At 43.7% G+C, this 20971-nt stretch overlaps 1 protein-coding gene across 6 annotated transcripts in view; it reads right to left on the bottom strand.

Annotated features, from left to right (window-relative positions):
* Positions 1-20971, bottom strand: part of SCAI (suppressor of cancer cell invasion) — a gene marked incomplete at its 5' end in the record, with an annotated part of 31683 nt that overhangs the window by 6506 nt on the left and 4206 nt on the right. For 2 of the 6 annotated variants that reach the window (XM_082067514.1, XM_082067510.1), the window contains 12 exons: positions 1105-1186; positions 1603-1702; positions 3794-3872; positions 5140-5241; positions 5528-5629; positions 6455-6607; positions 6847-6945; positions 7786-7882; positions 8764-8862; positions 9418-9504; positions 10118-10213; positions 14601-14732. In XM_082067514.1, the coding sequence (XP_081923640.1) occupies positions 1105-1186; positions 1603-1702; positions 3794-3872; positions 5140-5241; positions 5528-5629; positions 6455-6607; positions 6847-6945; positions 7786-7882; positions 8764-8862; positions 9418-9504; positions 10118-10213; positions 14601-14707 (1203 nt within the window). Of the gene's footprint in view, positions 1-1104; positions 1187-1602; positions 1703-3793; positions 3873-5139; positions 5242-5527; positions 5630-6454; positions 6608-6846; positions 6946-7785; positions 7883-8763; positions 8863-9417; positions 9505-10117; positions 10214-14600; positions 14733-16286; positions 16478-20971 lie in introns of those variants that run through there. The other 4 variants (XM_082067515.1, XM_082067511.1, XM_082067512.1 and 1 more) reach the window with 4 other exon arrangements.

The raw sequence follows: 20971 nt of genomic DNA, 5'->3' as shown, positions 1-20971 counted from the left end.
ATGTTCTGGCGACAAGGAACCGAGCACATAAGCAGGCACAGAACCACGACAAACAGGCTACAAATACAGAGACTGAGGGCTCTGCCAGCCACCTACAGCTGAAAGAAACCAAAACACCGAAACCTATCCCCACACGTCTACCTGCCCACGTTCAGTAGCAACAGATTGCAAAGGGGAACATGTCAGGTAAAAATTCCATTGCTCAAAACAGAACTATTCTGAATTATACTGACTCCTAATTTAGTACCTCTCACTGGCCAACAAACGCCTTTAAAACCACCAACACGGACTGTGGATGCTGAGCAAGGACCAAGCTCATCTGGCCACTAGACGGCCCCGTTCCTCCTCTGAAGCGCAGCTGCGAGCTTCACTTCCCTCCCTGCACATAATGGAGCTATAAAAAGGAAGACACAAGGAAGTGGCACTTTCCCCAGCTATAGCACATTCTGATCGTCCCATTCATGAAGTGCCGTAACGCCAGCCAGACGCAACTGCCACTGGAAACGCCTGCTACTGTATTACCCGAATTGCAGATTCCCAAGGTGATCTGGCACGGAGTAATTCTCCTGAAAGTCCACAGCACCCTGGGAAGGCGGCTCCTTGTCCGAGATATACCACTCTACAGCAACACCGGACGCTAATGTCAGTCTTGGTATTTCCTTCGTTCAGATACTTTTCAGACACAGACACCCCATGTCTTATAAGACCAGGCTCAATGCTTTGACTCCTTTCTGTTGCTTAAAATCAACTGAGTGTTGGATGACTGGAAAAAAAAGAAGCAGATTAGTTGTCTCCCTCCCCCATGCACACACACCGAGATTTGTCTTTGGTATATAACAAAAATAAACCTCCCACCAGAGACCTTGGAAATCTTGAACCTTTTTTCCCTCCAGGAGGATTTATTACTTTCCAATGAGCGGCTGTTCATGTGCTTCTCCTTCTTGTTTCTATTCATAGGATCAGATCCTGACTAGCATGCACAACCTCAAAAGAAAAGAAAGACTGAATACAAACTGTTTAAAAAAATAGCCCGTTCAAAGTGAAAGCTAACTAGGGGTTGACACTGTGTCCTATCGCACGAGCAGCTGCCTTCAAGAGCCTTACCTTATAGGCAACACTGTTTGAAGAGTCCACAATGATAAACAGGGGCTTTCTTGTGAAAGGGTAAAGATCTCCAGGGTGAAGACTGAAAAGAGAAAGGGACGCTTCACAGAGCGCTAGAATTGCCGCAGAGCTGCGCAGCGCACCAGTTCCTCAGGCACAGCAAGCACACTCCTCCTCACTCCTCAGACTCATCCTCAGAGATTAACTGCAAAACTAATTCGGCATTCTCTGTAATATGGGCCATTGCACTTATTAGTTCTTTCCAAATAAGAAGTGTTTATCTTTTGGGGAAAGTCATCCATCATTACTTTGAAGCTTTCCAGTAATAAATAATTTACATTAAGTCACAGTGATACTTTTTGAGTGTTTATATCACCATTTAAAGTTGCGTATTCATCTCTAATTGTTCAACTTCAGGCCAGTCTACATCCTGATGTCCTGCACTGACGAGTTTGAACTGCAGAGGCTTTGGTGCGTTTTTCTCTCTCGTGCCCTTACCAGTGCATCTCCTTGTACGCCTGGTTCCGCTTGTGGAGAGCATCCCCGTTGATGATGTCGCGGTTGCTGTTTGTCAGAACACCACCAAAATCATACGGACCTACACGTGGCAAAAGCAGCGTGACAATTAGCACAGGCAACTCACCTGTTACGGATTTAACAATTACATGAAAGGGAGGAAACAACCACAAATACCAGAAAATGAAGCGCATCTGAACAACTACAGTTTTAAGGAGGGAATGAAGGAATGTGGAGACTTTACTAACTAGATATTTGATTTTATACATTTTTAGTAGTTTCAGCATCTACCAAATAGAAGCAAGCAATGCAACTTCATAACTTCTGCTTTATTTATTAACTATTTACCCACAAACGTAATACAAAAGATCCAAATATTGACTCATGTTACTCTACACAGCAAAGAGATTAAAACCCATCACACATTTCATAAGGACAATCAATACCTCTGTAAAATTGCTATATGAGCTGGTGTATTCTAGGTGCAGAATTTGATCAAAAAATAAGGCTAAATCAATCAAAAACTCTGTAGCCTCTTAGAATAGATATATTACTATCATCTGCAGTTATAACACTGCAAAGGGAGGAGAATGAATATGCTTTCAATGCTCCTAGAAGGGACAGAGCAGTTTTAACCTGATTTCAGATCTGCAGCAAAGGTTTATGTTCCAAGATTTCAATGACAGAATTCACAATTTTAAATGCACACAGCCTGACGTGTTCCCACGGTGAGCTCAAGAAATATTCTACTAAGTTTGCACAGCAGAGCTAGCCACCTAAGTGACGGAGAGCAGAGATGAACGGAATGGCTATAAAAATGTCAAATCCTACACAGACAATGTGCTAGAGATACTGGGGAATATTCCCGCCATTTAGATGGGTATGAAATGTCACTAGCGAACTAAAGTATTAGGATTTCCTCATTCTGTTATACATTTGCAGAGTTAGTTGACTCATATTTGGCCACCAAACGCAATTTTGTCAGGTTTGGATCCATAAGGCACCTTTCAATTCTAAGGGAAGCTTTGGGAATACAGGATTAGGAACAGAACATACATTAATTTCGCACTGTTACAAACGTTTCCCGTGATCTGTCAAACACAAATGGCTCACAGGCAATAAACAGTGCAACTTGCAGCTGCTCTCCCTTTTAATAAGGTAGAACTTTCTCATCTGTGCAGACTACGCTACCTTATTAAAAGAACACAGTTGTGATGGGATTTGTTGAATGGAAACTGAAGGCTGAGTCGGCAGCTGGGCCGATGGCAGAGCCCGGACGCCTCTGCAGCAGGTATTACACTGGGACAACACATGCAGTGAAGTGGACAATACACAGGCGTTAAGGAACACTGTTTAGTTAGAACCTGTCACCAAGTTGCAGCAAAAAGGAAAATGTTAAAGTGTTTAAAAAAAAAATCACTGCCACAATGCAGAGCTGACAGGGATTTTTTTTCCTTTAACATTTTGAGAGCTCCGTACATCATGCGTTGGGATGGACAAGGCATGCGTCTTATAAAGGAATGCAAGTCTCAAACTGATGAGGTGGGTACAATATTTAGGATGTTAAAAATTTTCTTTTTTCCTTAAATGACATGAATAGATCTTCGGGCTGTATTTACTTCAGCCAACCAGTTTTTGGCTTTTATATTGCAGCTGCATCCAAATATTCTGCTAGGGTGCAGAGAACAGGAGGATGAGGTGAAAGGAATTGTCAAAAATCATGAGAAGGGCTTGAATTGTCAGGTTAACACGCGTGCAAATAGAACAGTCCCTGCAGACGCTTCAGCCCTTTTGCCATCCATCTCCTGAGCACACGTTCTCATAGCACTGGAGACTGGAAAGAATCAAAAATGCCATTTGGCCATTTTATTAACTCTGCACTGAGGCATCGACTGAGCCATGTGGTCTTCACAACTGGCAAAGCTTTTAATGCTTCAGATGCATCAAAAACTGGGTATGTCCTTTGCAAAGGTCTCAGGTTAATGCATACTAATGAAAGCACAGGGAATTAACTCTTGTTTGTGGAAAAAAAGGCTATCTTACTAAGTAGACATGAGAATAAAATTGACTTGTCTTTTCAAAGGAGCTTTGTGACATCTTTCTTGGTCACTTGTCCTGGAACATAAAGAGAATTCAAGCCCTGTTCATGACAGGGAGCATTCCTTTATTGTACCTTCACTATCCGAACGACCTGTTGGAAACACGCCCGTGGCAGACAAGTAAATCAGCAGCACGCTGTTCGCAGGCAGCTCCTGAAATTCAGATAGAGAAGAGTGGCAAGGGAAGGAACGTGTAAGTTTATTTTAACATTCAATCATCATCTTCATTAATACATTGCTATTTAAGATTGTGCTACTCCTTCTGGCTTCCCTTCACTCTGTTCTTTGTGTATGTACATCCCCATCCCTTCAACAGGTGAGTGTGCAGACAAAAACATCAACTGATGAAACGTTCCTACCTTTTTTCCACTCAGACCTCTAGGCTGACATTAGAGATTCAAGCAGCATTAAAAAAGCATCTGCTTCCGCGCAGACTCTCGTACTATCTTGCCAGATCTGAGGCCTTCCAAGATATGGAAACCAAAAGCTGCCAAGATCGTGCAGACCTGAACTCCCAAACAATTCAGGGTCCGACAGGAGGTTCTTTGTTTCCAAATACCCCAGAGCCTGCAACACCTGCCTCTTCCCTCTGACCCTTCTCAGCTGGACAAGCACAACGCATGACAGTTTCCGTACAGACCTGTACAAGAAATCTATTTTCCACCTTTCTAATGAACTGCCTGCATGAGGGAACAGATGCTTCTCATTTCTGCAAAAGGCTGAGCACGCGGGCACCCAAAGTTCGGAGCCTTACGGATGCACTTCAGCTCACCAGCTGTTTCTTTACAGTTGTTTCTTGAAACAAACTGAAACGTATTTCTTTATAGGATTCATATTCTGTTTTTACCACTAAATCCTAAGTTGCTGACTTGTACAGTCATAATTAAGCATAATGAGCACAGCAACTTTATTAAATTAAAATACGCATAGCAACTGTATTAAAAAAAGTCTACAAATGTATAGATTGTTTACATGGAAGAGAACAGCGGGTAATGAAATAAGACAGGCAGATAAAACTGCAGCATGTGCAGGACAGAAACAGTTCCAATGGGCTACAGACCTGGAGACCTCCCAGGCACACGGTGCTGAAGAGCAACAGCTTCTTGACACAATTCCCTGATTTTGTGCTATGTTTGGCACAACATGAAACAGAATACTCTTAAGATTCTTCTGTTCTCCAGACGGCCTATCTCAGAAATATTTCCTATATAATATATATAGGAGATAGATAAACTTTATCTAGAAAACTTATATATGTCTGTATATGTAAACGTCTGTATATATGCGTGACTACACACGTACAAATAAAATTACTAGATAAAATTAAATCATACACAACTCTCTCAAGCACATTTTATTCAGCGTCACATACCATTCTGAATATTTTTCTATTACAAATAAATTCACCAATTTCACAAACCTTAAATGATGCTGCTAAAAATGTATATAGCTGGCTAAAAGTTGGTTTATAAAGTAGATATTTATGGGGGTTTTCCCGCCTGGCTGGTTTCTCCGTGGACTCCTGTCGAGAAAAAACAAAACACAACATATTTCCCACACAAAATCATCTCTACATGCTGCATTTCCTACTAGAGGGTAAAGCAAGATGCACACTATTTGAACTAGAACATTACTTGGATCCAACTCCACAGGTTTGAGCTACTCTTCACTAACTTCTAGTAAGGTTACACCAGCTTTACTAACCTGCTCTGCACAGTGACAATACTGAACGAGGACATCCTTTAAAACAAACGGAACAAAAGCCAGTTAAGATCTGTTGCCAGGCTTGTCACTGAAATGGAACTTACCTGCATTCCAGGTTTGTTCATTTGTGACGCTAAATTCATTGGTTCCCTTTCAAGAGCTTGTAGCATTCGGAACATATCAATTGTTAATTCACTGAACTTGACCTGCAAAAGAGTCAAATAGTTTATTCTGCCAGATACAGACTAAACAGTATTTCTTTAGAATTATCTGGGTAAGGGATTCAACTGCACAGCAGACAGATCGTTATCTGTGTCTCAGGGATCTGAACCTCTAAAGACCTGTCAATAACTTTTAGAAGAGCTCACAAAGGACAAAGTCTATTTATTAGTGGTCTACCAAGCCAGTTCACTGCAGTGCAGACCCCTACTTCACAAAATAGACTTTTCTGAGGTGTTTACAAATCAAGCAGTAAAACCACCACGTACTATGTATTTACATAAAACCTGAAAAAGATAAACAAACTGTAGTTTAGATACAGCTCCCTTGCTTACCTGAAAAAAGAGCTCAGAAAGAGGTCATGAAGTCTGTACAACTTCACATCATCATCTAAAAACCAGGATCTTGAATGTCTTTCGAAAACTCCTTCCTGTTGCAACTGAAGCTGCGACAAGCTGGAGCATGTCACGTGAAAGCTTAATTCAAGCTTTTTCTAGACATATTGCAGAGGCCTCTCAAGCTGGAATGTTGTTAACAACAATCCACTATATGAAAAGCAATTGTATCTACTTAATTGAGACGATGACTATAAGCAATAAGAGGTCTGTACCATAGGTCCGATATCTAACATTTCATTCTTAGCTCTTATTTCTGAGAACCTCTTCTTCTTACTGGCACTGCAAACATCAGAATAAAACTATTTTCCTGTTTGCCTCTATTGGAATCCCTGTTGTACGATCAGAAGGGATGTCACAAAGGGAAGGACTCTGAACTCCAAAGATACAAACCCAAGTCCCTGGCATTTCTTTTACCTGGTTGTTGCAGTTCCCAATAATTAGCGCATCTGCAAGAGCAAGCTGTCCCACTATCATCCCCTGCTCCAGCAGCGGAGCTCCAGTTTCAGAGAGCCTGTTAGAGGTGATTACAATGGTGTTGTCATCATTTAAAACCATGACAGGATCTGCCTAGAAAAAGCAACCAGAATAAATCAGGAATTCAGGAAAAAGTACAGATTTGCAGTCAGAGAGAAGTCCAAAGGTTTTGTCACTTAAACATTTCATAACTGAGGCAGATGTTTTAAATTAATTTGCCATCCATATATTTTGTGTGTGGGCTACAGAGTAATGCCTTACTGCCTGGAAAAGCAACAGCTCTTAGGGACTCCAAGCAAGCACATGGTACTAAAAGGGACTGGTATTCTCACCTCGATAAATGCTGCCACTTCCTGAAGAACCAGGTTCCACTCCACCTGATCTTCAGTATTAAACCGATGTGTGTAGTCCTCAATTTCATCTGACAGCTCCTGATGTAAAAAGTTCAACGACAGACACAGTCACTTCTTACACCAAGAGCTCAACAGGCAGGCAGTAGCTCCACAACTTAGTTAGCTGTGCTGGCCTTTAAGAATAATAATTTTTTAAAATATTACTTGAGAACATATGCAGCGCACTTATGACTAACATGCCAGCCAAAACGTGCTCTTTCAGGAGACAGAATGCCAATGTTACTTTGCACTGCCAAAATTCAGTGTATCTTTTAAGTAGGTCCAAATGCAAAGAATAGCTGGAGTTAAGTATAACTATCCCACTCACATACAGCTACGTCAGTGGTTATTACCATAAGCTATGGATACCAAGGACTCAAATTTCAGCTTACAAGTAAGTTTAAATCCACTGAGAAAGTGAATGGTATGGCTTTTTTAGCTGCTGCTAGGCTAAGCCAGCAGTTCAAGTAAGCTTAGACACAAAGACAGCAATGCGACCTACACAAACTGTCAGTTGCAGAAGCTGCTTACAGCAAGGTTGTTGGAAGGGTCCAATTTTGTAGTAATATCTACGTCATGTAGCAAGGTTCAGTTTTGATGGATCTCTAGAAGGTGCAGAATGTATTCAGGATGTGTTCTAGACATGGGTCAGCAGTTTGGAAGGGAAGAGAAATAAGCTCAACATCAAACGAGGAGACACTGGCTTTCCAAGCAACAGTGCGTCATGAACACTTGCTGAGGGGGATCTAATTAGGTCATCAATCCAATGAGTAATATTTCCACTGAAATCGGCTATATTATGTTTTCCTTAATTAGGAGAAAGCCCTGAAAAAACAGCAACCTCCCACCCCTTAGCACCTTTTTCCTTGTTTAATGTACCTTTACAAGGTCCTTTACAACATCCATCTTGTTGAGCAAGAGACAAACCACTATGAATCTTGCATAGTAACGCAGCTTCTTAACCACCAACTCAGGCCTAAACACAACAACAAAAACCACAGTCAAATTCGAGATTAAAATAGAACAACCTTGTCCAAAATGGCTCGAGCACTCAGGCTGAAATGGAGAGATTTTTGAGAAGATGATAGGATCAATAGATATCAGAAGGGAGCAGAGAAATCTTCACCTTTTGTGGCACACAGCTGCATTGAGACATCAGCAAGACTAGAGATGTGCAATTTGTTTGAGTCCAGAGAGGCTTGGTAGGAAACTCCCTAACTAACCTGCATTTATCTGGATGGTGACTTCAGATCATTTCTTTTTTAGAACCATAGAATCACACTTTAATGAGGGAAACCAGATTTACTGGCCAGAATATAAGATCAGGATCCAGAACTGAGTTCTCTACCTACTCTTATTTATATCTATGTTCTTGGCAGGCAGCACATTTTCTGCCCTGCACAACACAGCCCTGTTCCGAGTGTACCTTTCTCAGAATAGTGTCTGAAAGGAAGATGTTAGGCCTCCTGGAGCTCTTGGACCTTGTCCAGTCAGTGACACAGGGCTGCTGTACTGCAGTGCTGACGGATGTTCCCCTGAAAAGCCTGACTAGAATCAAACAGGTTTCTCTGCTCCAGCCCAACTGACCCATCTTCCAGCACTGACACTGCTCAGGACTCAAAGCGACTGAACTTGAGGGCTAAGAGCTTTCTAGCTAGGGCCAGATAAAATATTCCTCAAGTCATACAGCAAAGCTTTTGTTCGTAACACTGAGATTTTTAATCATGGCAGGAGGATTAAAAGAAATTTCCTTCAACAACACTGATTCTACCCCAGTTATCTCCTACAGCTTATAGATTTGCTGTGTTCACACACCACTCTGGTCTTCAAAGAACAAGGGTGTGCATTCAGACATACCTGTCTTCTTTGTTGACCTGGGAGTAGTACGACCTCTGCCTAATTGCTGAGTAGAAGGAGAAAGCCTCGTTGAGATAGCTGGTTTCTGAAGTGCGCAAGCTGCAGAGGAAGAATCAGATTAGCTCAGGGCTTCAGCTGGGAATCCGTGCCAAACCCTCCTTCCTGCCCCCTCAGCCATCTTGTGCATCCATGGCAAAACTCCCTCAAGTAACATCCTAGGAAAGCCAGACTCTCATTCTTTGTGCCTGCTGGGAAGACATATTTCAGAGCTTGGATTCAACTTCAGACAACCAAATCTGCCCCATCTTGTACCCATATGTACAGGTGACAGGTTAATTGCAAATTTTAAACGAATGTTAAGCTTGCAAACTTGTAAATCACACTTTTGCACAATTGTCAAGTGCAGCACACACGGAAGACTTAGAGACACTTTGAGACAGGAGGTAAATCCTCAGGCAGCAGCAGCCTGAGCAGCACTGTGGTATCGGGCTCACCGGTGCCGCTCTCTGCAGCACCCCCGCGCCGTCCCCGGGGCCTTCTCATCCAGAAACAGGCATCACGATTCATTTCTCCTGACTGAGTATGCAGATGTTTGGCATGGAGCAGCCACTAACACTGCATTCCCCCACGGAATCCTTTTCTGTGCTTACTTACTAATAATGGTAATAGAGCTGCCCAATCTTGGAAGCAATTTCCCCAATTTGCCACCGCTTCAACCCATACCGATTGTCCAACACTTGTCTATTTCGCAAGAGAGAAAAGAAAGATTAAAAGGCATTCCAGAATTTCTCAGAACATCACAGCAGACAAGACAAAGAGCCATTCTGGGGCCAGATTCAGCTTTCATTTCTGGCCCGGCATTCCCAGTAGCAGCCCCTCGCAGAGCCAGCAGCGCTGCCTACGCACCCCAGAACAAGCACCATCTATCTTGCATAAACTAGACCTAAGTGTGTTGCACAAAATGCACACAACAAAAGGTCGCAGCTTCCCCGGAGAACACTCAGACTCCACAGCCAAGGTAAGGTGTGAAGGATCAGAGCCCACGCTGCAGCAAGACGCTTCACGCCACTCCAGATGGGCTCTGCGCTGCAGAAGCCACCAGCCCCGCTTCTCCTGGGTAATGTATTACAGCAACAGGCATTTAAATAGAGCAAAAGGTTTTGCTGAAGAAGTCACACTGAAAACTCTGCAACATTTTAATTCATTAGAATGTGAGCACGGCAGGAAGTGACTATTTCCCCCCTTCAGGCTTGAATAATAGCGAAATCTCAATCCTAACTGCGGCCCCCAGACGTGCCAGAGATTAAAGCTGCACTTAAATCCACAGACGCATCTGCCTACAACATTCCCTTACCGATGCTGCTGTTGAAACTTCCAGAGTTTGGTGTAAACGTCAAATGTTCGCCCAAAATAGGATTGCCACTGCTTTTGGCCATACTGAGGTAAATCCCTGCAACAGACAAGAGACAAACACAGAGTTTGTGTCAATGTCAGGATGGCTTTGTTCAGAATCCACTTGAAACGCTTTATGGCTCTGCTTGCACCCAGAACTACAAGAATTATCATTCCTGTAGTTTCTCAAAAGCTGTTGTTACTGGAACCTGCAAGGAAATCCCGATTAGCTTGCAGGAAGCACATACATGAAGATCTGACCACAGCATCCCTAAAAACATGCCACAAACCAGACAGTATAGCCATTTAACATATATACAAGAAAAGACTGCATATGCATATATTTGAGAAAGAAAAGTGTTAAATTTAATAAGTACATCCACAAGTTTCAATGTTTTAAAAAAGTGAATACAAATCAACACTAAAATTGATCATTAGAAAAAAAACCAAACAACCATCTGAGTTCCCTGGCACTAACTTAAAGAATGACTAAATTAGCAAGTTGGCTCAAAGACACCTAGAGTAGTGAATTGGGCTCTCCAGGCCAAGTTGCTCAGGATGCTGGAGCAATGATCTAACATAAGGAAACAAGAAAATACCCTTCTCTCGAGCACTGGTAAGTAGGTATGTGCACAAATGAAGAAATAGGCTGGATATTAGAAAGAAATTCTTTACAGAGAGAGTGGTCAGGCATTGGAATGGCTGCCCAGGGAGGTGCTGGACTCGCTGTCCCTGGAGGTTTTTAAACTGAGATTGGACATGGCACTTAGTGCCATGATCTAATAAACGGACTAGAGTTGGACCAAGGGTTGGACTCGATGATCTCTGAGGTCTTTTCCAACCTAGTCGATTCTGTGATTCTGTGAAATAAGCAGGTAACTATTTGCTGGTGATGCTTATGCGTATATTCCTCATCAGTGAGCTAAGCTAAGTAAGCCACCTGCCCTTGCTCACCATTGTGCCCCTCAATTCTGTACCTTCCTGTGTAGGAGCGTAAGCATTCTTGTAAAGCCTACAGTTCAGCTCACTGCACTGCATTAGTTTAAAATATATGAAAATTAGTGGCATTTTAAAAAGCCTCCGTTAGCGCCGTGCACTCGTGTTTGGCCGTTGTTGCCCACAGTCTCTGCTGGGTGTCCACACGTGTATTTCTCCAGCAGCCTGCTCGCCTAATTGCAGCTGGCATAGCTGCACAATACCCTCGATTCCTCGGCTCCCCAGGGAACGGGAAAGATCTCCATGGAAACAGACAGCAGAACTTGTTCTTTTGATAGTATTCTGACATGGCTGTAATAAAACTTCATTTATGATAATACATTACCGTGGTTTCACCACAGATTTTTGCAGACAAGAGCTGCCATGCGTTTACTGTTTTGTGTTCTGAACATCATGCATGCTGCTCTCATGTATGAAGAAATTTTGCTGTGTGAAAACACAAAAGAGGACATTTAATGCAGTTTTTTTTAATTCAACCAGAGGATCTGCATTATTTGGTGAGAAATAGCCCAAAAGAATACTAAAGTCTAAGTCGATTGCAGACAGGATTATTAATACAGCTCCTCTCGCTGCAGAAGAAAAGGAATATATGATCTATAAGCAATTACACACCCAACTCGAGAGCGAAAGACCTACGTTTTAGCAAGACATGTTGCTGCTTCCAGATCTGCAGAAGGATACTAGAGCAGTATGGAGAGAAAACAGCAGCAGGCTCCAGGTGTGGGGTGTGCGTGGCTGAGGACGCGGCACCGGGGAGGCGGAGCAGCTCCCGCGGCTGCTCTGCACCACCAGCTCCACGCGAGGAGCGGCAGCAAGAAGGAATCCAGACACAGAGGAGGGAATGGAGATGCTTTGATTTAGGACAGTTCTATCCGGACATGAAGACCATTACACACTTCATTACAATGGCCTCCAACAAGTGGAAACTGCTTCCGCTTTCTTGGCTTTTAAAACATTCTAAGCTGGACACAAAGACACAAGCTCAGATGTTCTACAAGGACGGGTTTCCCCCACGGGGCACAGAAGACTGGCTCACTTGCCACACTAGGGTGGCTGGTGAACAAATTCCAGAGACGGTCTAGAATTGTATCCAATCTTGCCATCCAGTCTCAGCAAAAACCAGCACCGTTTATGTGCTCATAATTCATTTTCCATCAGAAGCTCCTTCCAGCCATGCTGTTGGCAGAAGCCAGATAATACTGGCTGGAAACCAAGGAAAGGTGCTGAGGTTGGTTTGGTCAGCACCGCATGGAAGTTGTCACACGGGGACAACTTCCAGAGACTTGCAGATGTTGAGCAAGTCCTAGACACTGAGCAGTACACTTCAAAAAGAAAGGTTACAATAACTGCAAGTTTAGCATTCAGAGCTTTAAATACATCCACAATTTTGACAGATGATAAAAAGACAATTTCCTTTTATGTCCATAGGCTCATGGTAATTACAGGCTGCTGTTCCCAGAACCTAAGCAGCAGTGGGATAGCGGCGTTGTGCTGTAGCTTCCCTATACGCGCTTTCTCTTTCCAGCCTTATTCCAAGAAAAAGGTGAGTGGGGAAAGGAGAGAAGAGAGCAATCAGAACATACTTCATTGAGTTGTTTCCAACTTATAGCTGAGGGTGGTCAAAAAGGGAGTACAGACACCAGAAAGACAATTTCCCCTCGAAGCGATTCCAGCAGGCACAGCCACCAAAGGATGGTATCACTGGTAGTGCAAGCATCAAGTATACTTTGGAGCAGCCACCTTGGCAGATCATCATATGTTTTCCTCAAATGCTGTATTTGGCATCCGTACTGGGAAGAGAGGAAGGAAACGCTACTGAAACAAAGACGTGGCAGGCTGAGCCTTGCGTTTTGGCAGCAGCAGCAGCTGCCAACGCAGCTATAGGCTCAGTCCCTGGAGCTGAAGTGCCCAGAGGATGTTTCAGGAAGGAAATCATTGCTCTCCTGTCCCTCCCCATCACTCCTTTTCCATGAAACTTGGGGGGGAAAAGAGAATGGCATAAAACACAACAAAGGCCATTGTCATCCTCAAAACAGAAGACGGCAGGCATAAATCTAATGCATTTATTATGCTAAAGGGCAAAGCAAGCAACTGGACTAAGAATTAGGATATTTGCCAAGTCATTTCCAGGTGAACTACCCAGAAGAGAACATGCACTAACAGAGGAGATACCTGAAAATTATAATGCTGCTTTATCCAGTCATTATGCCCATAGGAATCACAGGCATTACAGGCGAAATGGTCGTCAAGTTCAGAAGAAGCAGCAACTACATTAGTCGTGCCAGGACACAGGCGGGCTGCTGCTCAGGTATGCTCTTATTTTCACCCAGCAGAGCCAGCTGCTGAAGCCCGTCTCTCTATTTTTATTGCCCAAATTTCATCCAAAAGTATTTTCTATTTTCTTCTAGCTGATAAGGAGGTTTCTTTTTGGCAAAGTACCATGGATACACATGGAAACTACATCTCTGATCTGGAAATCTGATACAAGCACTAACTCCCCCCACGCCCGGAGGAAAAGCCAGAACGGCTGCAGCACTATCACCTCTGTGATCTAACTTGAGTGTCACGATCCACACACGGACTGTATGAATCTGTGCTCTGCAGTGACTCAGGCCAACTTCAAGCAAGCCAATGTAATGACATTGGAAATCCTGGCCTCAAGATCTCAGCCCTTTTGGTTTTGGCTGTTTCAGGAGGTGCTGAATGTATCACCAGAAACTCCTTGTCTCTGCTGTCCATTTACCATTCTGATTTTGGAGCACAAACTGTTTGTTTTGGATCTGGTAATCAACTTCTAAAGCACATGAAAGGATTATCTATAGTGAGGGGTGGGGGGGAAAGAATTAAAAACATCTTTGCTAACCATCTGTGTTTGAATAACAGCAAGCTATATGGGCCCAAACATACAGTATTACTCAGAGACCACTAAGAGGCTGAACTGCCAACAAGATATGAGCTAAAAACCATGTCCATTAAGAGACTCTACAGCAAAGCTCCGAAATAAGACAGCTCTTGAATACATAATCTTTAACTTGGCATATATTTATACAAACAGGATGCCTATATCACTGGGGCTTTTTTGCACACTGCTGACTGTCCACAGCCACACCTGGCCTGTGATTGTGCACTTCATACACAACATTTCAATAGGAATTCTATAAGTTTCACTGAATTTCCAACTTCTAGTTTACTGTCAACTGCCATGACTGAGACATTCAGCTCACCTTCTTCACATTTCCTTCCCTGCTGTCTCAGAAGAAATGCATGAACCTCTCCTCCTACAGATATACTTACATACATGGTCTAAAACTACCCATATATTGTTCTCTCCTAAACAAACTTACTGGGTTTGAGTTAAAAATATTCATTGTACAACTGACTTCAGCATCACTCACTAAAGCGTATGTTCCAATGCTTTTCTGAAGGAATACTGTCAAAAATGCACTAACCTTAAGCCATTGAATAGCTGTTTAGATTTATCCAATAAGTAGCAAAAGTCTGTCACTGTTTTCCTCTCTGCTTGAGGAATATCATCTTCAGCTCCTCCTGATGACATGATTTCTTTTAGGGTAAACTCAGTCCTATGAAGAAGAAAATAGCCATATTACTCAAAAATTGAGGGCTGCTATGAACTCATCCAGATTAGATGCATGTACAGCTCCACAGGGCTGGCGACAAAGAGCATGCAGTTCTCCCACAGGTTACTCTTCTCGAGACTCATTAAAAGTAACAGCTGAGAATCAGAGCATGGGACTAATTATTGCACAATGCACCAGTTAACAGACAAAAATTTAAAATAAAAGTAGTACACAGTCATAAAATTAAAAAACTTCTGAGGACTGTACTCACAAACACAGAACTGCCAACAAAAGGACTATAACACAAACAGTGCTTGGGTTTCATACTTGGACAAAGAAATCCTCTCTAAATTTGCCTTTTTGCAGAGGTGTTTATCCTGTAGCTGTATTTAGAGAGACTTGCCACTGGTCTGGTTACATTTCGTTCTCTTCTGGAACTGCTGAAAACAGTAGCTTACTAGTTGCTCTTGCTAAAACACAGCAATTTTGGACAGAATGCTAAACAACATCCTGCTTCCTCTCTACTGCCCATGCCTGTTTAGTTCCGTGGCTTGCACTGCCCAAAATTATACCTGCAGATCTATTTTTACTGATCGTATGAGCAAAATGTCATATTGTACAGTAGTCACCTGAACAGAAAACTAAGATATAACATATTTAATCCTAGTATTGATTAAGTAAAGGAATATGAAAACCTCTGAAGGCAGAGCGGATTTTAAAATCTTGCTTGATACATCATAGATGTAAAATTATGCTTTTGATCATCCAAAGGTGAGCTACAGATTCCTCAGCGGCAGCAACACCACACGCTCCTCTGAACACGCTGCCAGGTCTTGGGCTCCGCTGCGTCTCTCATCACTTCAACGCAAGATAAACACATCTCCAACTGGGCAAATGCAGAGCTTGGACTTTCAGCAACTTCTCTATTGGTTCTGGCAAGCACTTTATTAAGCAACAAGTTTCCATTTGTGCAGAATCTCTGTTTGGATGCTATTTGTATCAATAATTACCTACAAGTCCCAATTTAAGCCAAGAAATGGCAAAGCTAACTCCTTCGGTCATTGGTAAATATTCTGAGGTGTCTTTCATCAACTGTCACAAAAACCTTCACAATATCCAAACAGACTTTAGAAACCCTTCCCCAAACACTTCGTGCCATCTTTTGGGGCTAAGTTAGTGAGCATACCCTGTCATCCCAGCACTTCCATGACATCCCAGTTTAGCCAGGATGCAGCACACACATCCACTGGTCTTTTACACACCCAGTGACAGTGCACGAGAGCACTGGTGCAAGGACACAGGGTGCGCTGCACAAACCGTTTGTTGAACAGCTCCAGAAAAAGGTAGGAAGTATCTACTTATTGTCAGGTAACTGCAACATGGGTGCCAGACAGCGCAAGAGAGTTTCAAACATACCAACCAGATGTCACAAGCTGTTGGTATGAGCCCAGCAAGCAGGACGTGAATCTGGCGAAGCACCAGCCTGTGTTTGAAATCTCTCAACACTTACATTCACACAGCACGACACACACAACACCGAGTACTTAAAGCACCAACGTATGAAATCGGAGCGAGCAGCGGGGGCTCACACACGATGTCAGAAGTAGCCGGGAGGCGAGTCAGGGCTGTCAGCGCGAGGGACGACACCCAGGTCCCGTGTGCTCCACAGCGAGGGTGACCCGAGTCCCGCGGCGAGGCCGGTGGGATCGGCAGCGCTCCACCGAGCTGGACCAGGCACGCGACAGCAGCTTCAGACATATTGGCAAAAATTGAGGCATTTGCTTCAATTGCAAAGTATGTTTCATACAGTCTGCACATCATTCCTTTAATTTAATGGCAAAGTCAATTTTCTTTTATGCTACCCATAAGTTATACTGCCCAGCTACCCCAAGCACCACTATTATTGGCCAACTTTCAGGTTATAGGCAATTAAGATGTACTTTGAAAGTCTACTGCAAGCCCAGCCAATTCCTAAATATTTAGCACAATGCTAGTTTGTGGAAAGTTAGAACATAGTACATTAGGACATCCATTAGTACATACACAGCCAAATCAGAGTTAAAAGTACAATGAGATGAAACCTCAGCCATCCACACCACAACGAAACAGTGCGTCTGTAATGACCTGAAGATGCAGCACAGCTGCCGTGGGACAAACAGCCCCAGCCAGCAGGGCCGGGCTGCCCCACAGCATCAACCTGGGACGGTGGACACGGAGCACATCAGGTTTCAGTCTCTTGCAGGATAATTAAAAGCAGGTTCTGGCTCTGCCACATACAGCACTCAGAAAACAGGACTTTGAAAGGATCCAGTGCATCTACATGTGTACACGGTGCAGTGGAAAGTCCTATTGAAAATCCTGACACTTCAACAGTAAGCATGAATCCTGCTCAGAATGGACTGGTTCCTTACTCACTACATGTCAAATCTATCTTCATGATGATTATAAAATAACACCATACAGAAAATATATTACAAAGATACTCAGACTGAATCACATCACTGGCACACAGTCTTCCTTCTATGAAAAAATAATCAGGAAAAGGAATAAGGGGTTCAGCCAAGAAAGAAAAGCAGTGAAGAACTGAGTGGAGTAGTACTAAGCACGACCACTTCCCTCTGTGAGATATCTTTAGAAAAGCTGCCAGAAGGTAACTCTTCTACAGATCTCAAATTCAAAGCAGCATTTTGGTTACAGACATGAGACAGGCGCTGCTGCAATTTAAACCCTGGTTTCACACAGACACAGCACATGCCTGAATATGAAGGAAAGATGGAAAGCAAAAGGCCAACAGGAGCCATTAAATGATAGGTGAGGCTGGCTGTTCCAGCTGACAGAGAAGGAAAAGAAAATCAGTTATCTCATGCACTTGTTTTGGCTTCTCATGCTCCGGAGGGGGTGATACTGGGTGGTGTACAAAGCAAGAACTACTATCACGAGCAGCTCAGGAGAGGAGGAGCTCTTCCCTGCGCTAAAGACTCTGCTGTAATGCAGCAGCGTTACAGACAGGAGAAAGAATTATTATTAGAAACAGCAAGTGGGCACAGCAGAGGGAGGAATATAGCTACTGACATTGCCCTTTCCTCAGGGACTGCTGAGCTCCACAGGAAAAATAGAAATAAAATGCAACCAGTAGTACATCCACAGTGTGGACCTCCCCTTCTCTTTGGTACCAGAAGTAACCCACAGATCTGTGCTCCTCTTCTGCAAACAGACAGTTCTCTCCGTTTTGGCAGCCCAGCTGTACCAGAAATATCACCTACTTCATTTTTCGGTTTTGTATTTGTCATTTTTTGCTTTCTTTCATGCAAAAGTGTTGGGCTGTTTTGCATGACAATTTTTAAGTAGCATCTTAAAAAAAATTATCTCCAGAGTCTGCTAAAGGAGACATTGAAACATTGGTTTAAAAGACTATTAAAATAAGTCAAAAAATGGTGACTTGCAGCAGAACTTATTATTCTCTCCAAGATTTTGCCAACTCCTCAGGCCAAACAAGGCAGAAGAATGGTGCTAGCCAAGCACTGCGCTTCGTGTGCCAGGTTCTCACCACGCTCTCAGAACACACAATTCCAGGTTTGCTTGGTACAACACATCAATAGATTTTAGAAATTCACCCCATTGCAGCACGCAGGGTAGAGGAGAATCCCAGGGGGGACGGGTGCAGGAAGCAGATGAAAGTTTCACAATGCCAGCCAGGATTTTTCAAGTGATGTGTCACATCACTCACATTTCCACTTCCCTGTTGTTTGTTGTCTCTTATCTAAGGTTTTCCAGGCTCAGCTGGATGGGAAAGAGAGCACTGAAGTCCATGGCATGCACTCCTTACGGGCCCTGTGCTCGCACTCGGGCCTGGAGAGCCAGGCGGGCTCTGTGAACCATGGGAGAACACTCGGGTTCGAGGAAATGAAGCTGACAATGAAAGTCAAGTGTAGATATGTTAAACTACCGTATTAGGTGCACAATGCCTTAGCCAGGATCACTGTAACCTGCCATTCCACTGCCTGGTAGAAGAGGGTGGTCGTAACTTCACACCTGACACTCTCCAGGAAATGAAACCTCCCTCCCCAGCAAGCGCGGCGGGCTGCCCGGCGCACTGTCCAGCACGTCGGCTCCGCTGAGCGAGGCCGGGGGCAGGCAGCACCGGTTCCTAGAGCCACAGAGCTGGCTGGACACAGGACTGTGATCTCCTGACAGAGCATTTGTACAACCTGTCTGTCTTCTGTTCAGCCTCTGCTGGTTGTGTCCTGCATCCAGAGTCACCTGGACAGCCCCATCACTTGAGTATTTAGAGGATAAAAGCTGTGAGTACCTACTGTCAGTGCTTTATCTACCTCACTTAAACCATCATTGACAGAACAACTCTTCTCACTAGAGCGTCACCATTACCCTTAAAACTCTCATCTTGTACTACTAGAGGCAAACAATCTCATTACAAAGGCTTTGGCAGCACATTTATTCTGTCTGGTATTTTACCAAGGAAACCAGAGCCCGTAGTAGTGAACACAAGCAGTCTGGAGTACAGAAACTTCACATATATTATATACAACCTGTCTGTCTTACTTCAAAACCGGAAGAATTTAGTCTTACATCTTTAGGCATTTATAATTTAAACTACCACATTCAGGAAAAAATGGTATGATTTTGTAAGTCTAAGTACAAGCGCATCTTTCAGAAGCGACTCTTCCAAAAATCAGAACATGTCACTTGTTGTGTCATTTAACAGGTGACTTCACAGACCTTATAAATACCCATGTCCATGGCATTCCAGCCCTCCAAAGATATGCACAGGAACAGATTTACTACAATGCAGAGAACTGATCAATGTCACCCAGTGAAGCTTCTTGGCTAAAATTAGAATGAGAATCTGTATTTTATTTCAGGTTTTTAGTACCAGTTGGAACCAAACCCAGCCATTTCTCATCCCCAGCCATTGTTCACGTCAGGGCATGTCTGCACTGCAGCAGCTGCAGCTCCTGGCACAGCCGCGGGCGGGACGCGGCAGGGTGAGCCCACCCGGGCGGGCAGGGGCTGCAGCCGGGGCAGCAGCAGCTGGGTCCAGCACCGTGTCAGCACACCCAGCCCGTTCCTGCACCCGCTGAGCCCACTGCTGTAGCAAGACGCACGCAGAATGCACAATGAGAGCCGCTTGGGCAGAGCCCAGGCTTCAGAGACATTTTGTGTTTGGACACCACAACAAAAACCAACTCACAATGTAACTTAAGAAAGAGAAACATGCAGCTAGTTTATTTAGCTGATAATGCCGGTCAAATCACGTTCTCTCTGCCTGGATGCTTGCTTATTTTGAAAGGGTACTAAGGAGAAATGCCACATGGACCAGGAGGTTGAAGAACTTCTGTTTTGTAAACAAATGACAGTGCTGCTGACTGCAAGTCACCTGCAAGTGCAACTAGTTCTACTGCAACTGGGAATTCACCAAGGAAGTATTTTTCCTACTAAAAAAATACTAACTTTGCAGCCAACTTGCAGAAGTAGTACTAGAAGTAAGAAGTATCCAGAACTGCAGCTTTGGCATCTTTTCTCCAAGAAAAATGCAGAGCTGCTCATGACCATCACCCCATGGAAACAGAGCATCATCCCTCCTGCCTTGCACATTCAGATCATAGAAGCCACACCTTACCAGCACTCTTCTGAATTCACTATAGGCACAGACCAATATAAGAGACGTGATGTCACCATGGGATGCACGTGGCCTTTTGCAATTGCCTACATAACACAAAACTTTTGCTTCTCTTCTTTATGTTTCTGCCACTGGCAATTTGTTCCACATTTGTCCACTCTGCGCCCTCTGTGATCCCTCTTTCGCTGCAGTTCGTGACCTTCCGTGTACAGGGTGGAAAAAAAAGGCAAAGGCTAAAAATGTCATCACAGTTGGGCCTCTGCTCTTCCATTGACTTAACTGGCTTGCTACTAAAAATGAGCTCAAGCTCCAAGTCAGAGTTTCTGGGTCAGCAGAGCCCAGGAATCCCTAGGAGATGGTTCAGAAGCAAGGTGGAAGAGGATGCAAGTGTTTCCTTTTATCCAATTTCAAATCATGAATCTGTAGTGGTGCCTGCATTCCACCTACATGGTACTTGGTAGTCATTTGCATTGTGTGAGAGAGCAATAGCAAAAAGAACATCAGGCTAGCCTACTCTTGGCAGGGGTGGGAGGGGAAGAAGGGAGATAGAAAAACACCATCAGCTGCGGAGGGCTGAGCTGTGCGTATTTACATTTCACAAGCT

The sequence above is a fragment of the Streptopelia decaocto genome (assembly GCF_964273445.1).
Source record: "Streptopelia decaocto genome assembly, chromosome: 17".
In the NCBI taxonomy this organism is placed as follows: domain Eukaryota; kingdom Metazoa; phylum Chordata; class Aves; order Columbiformes; family Columbidae; genus Streptopelia; species Streptopelia decaocto.
Note: the sequence above shows the minus strand (reverse complement) of the source record. Positions and strands in the feature narration are given on the sequence as shown.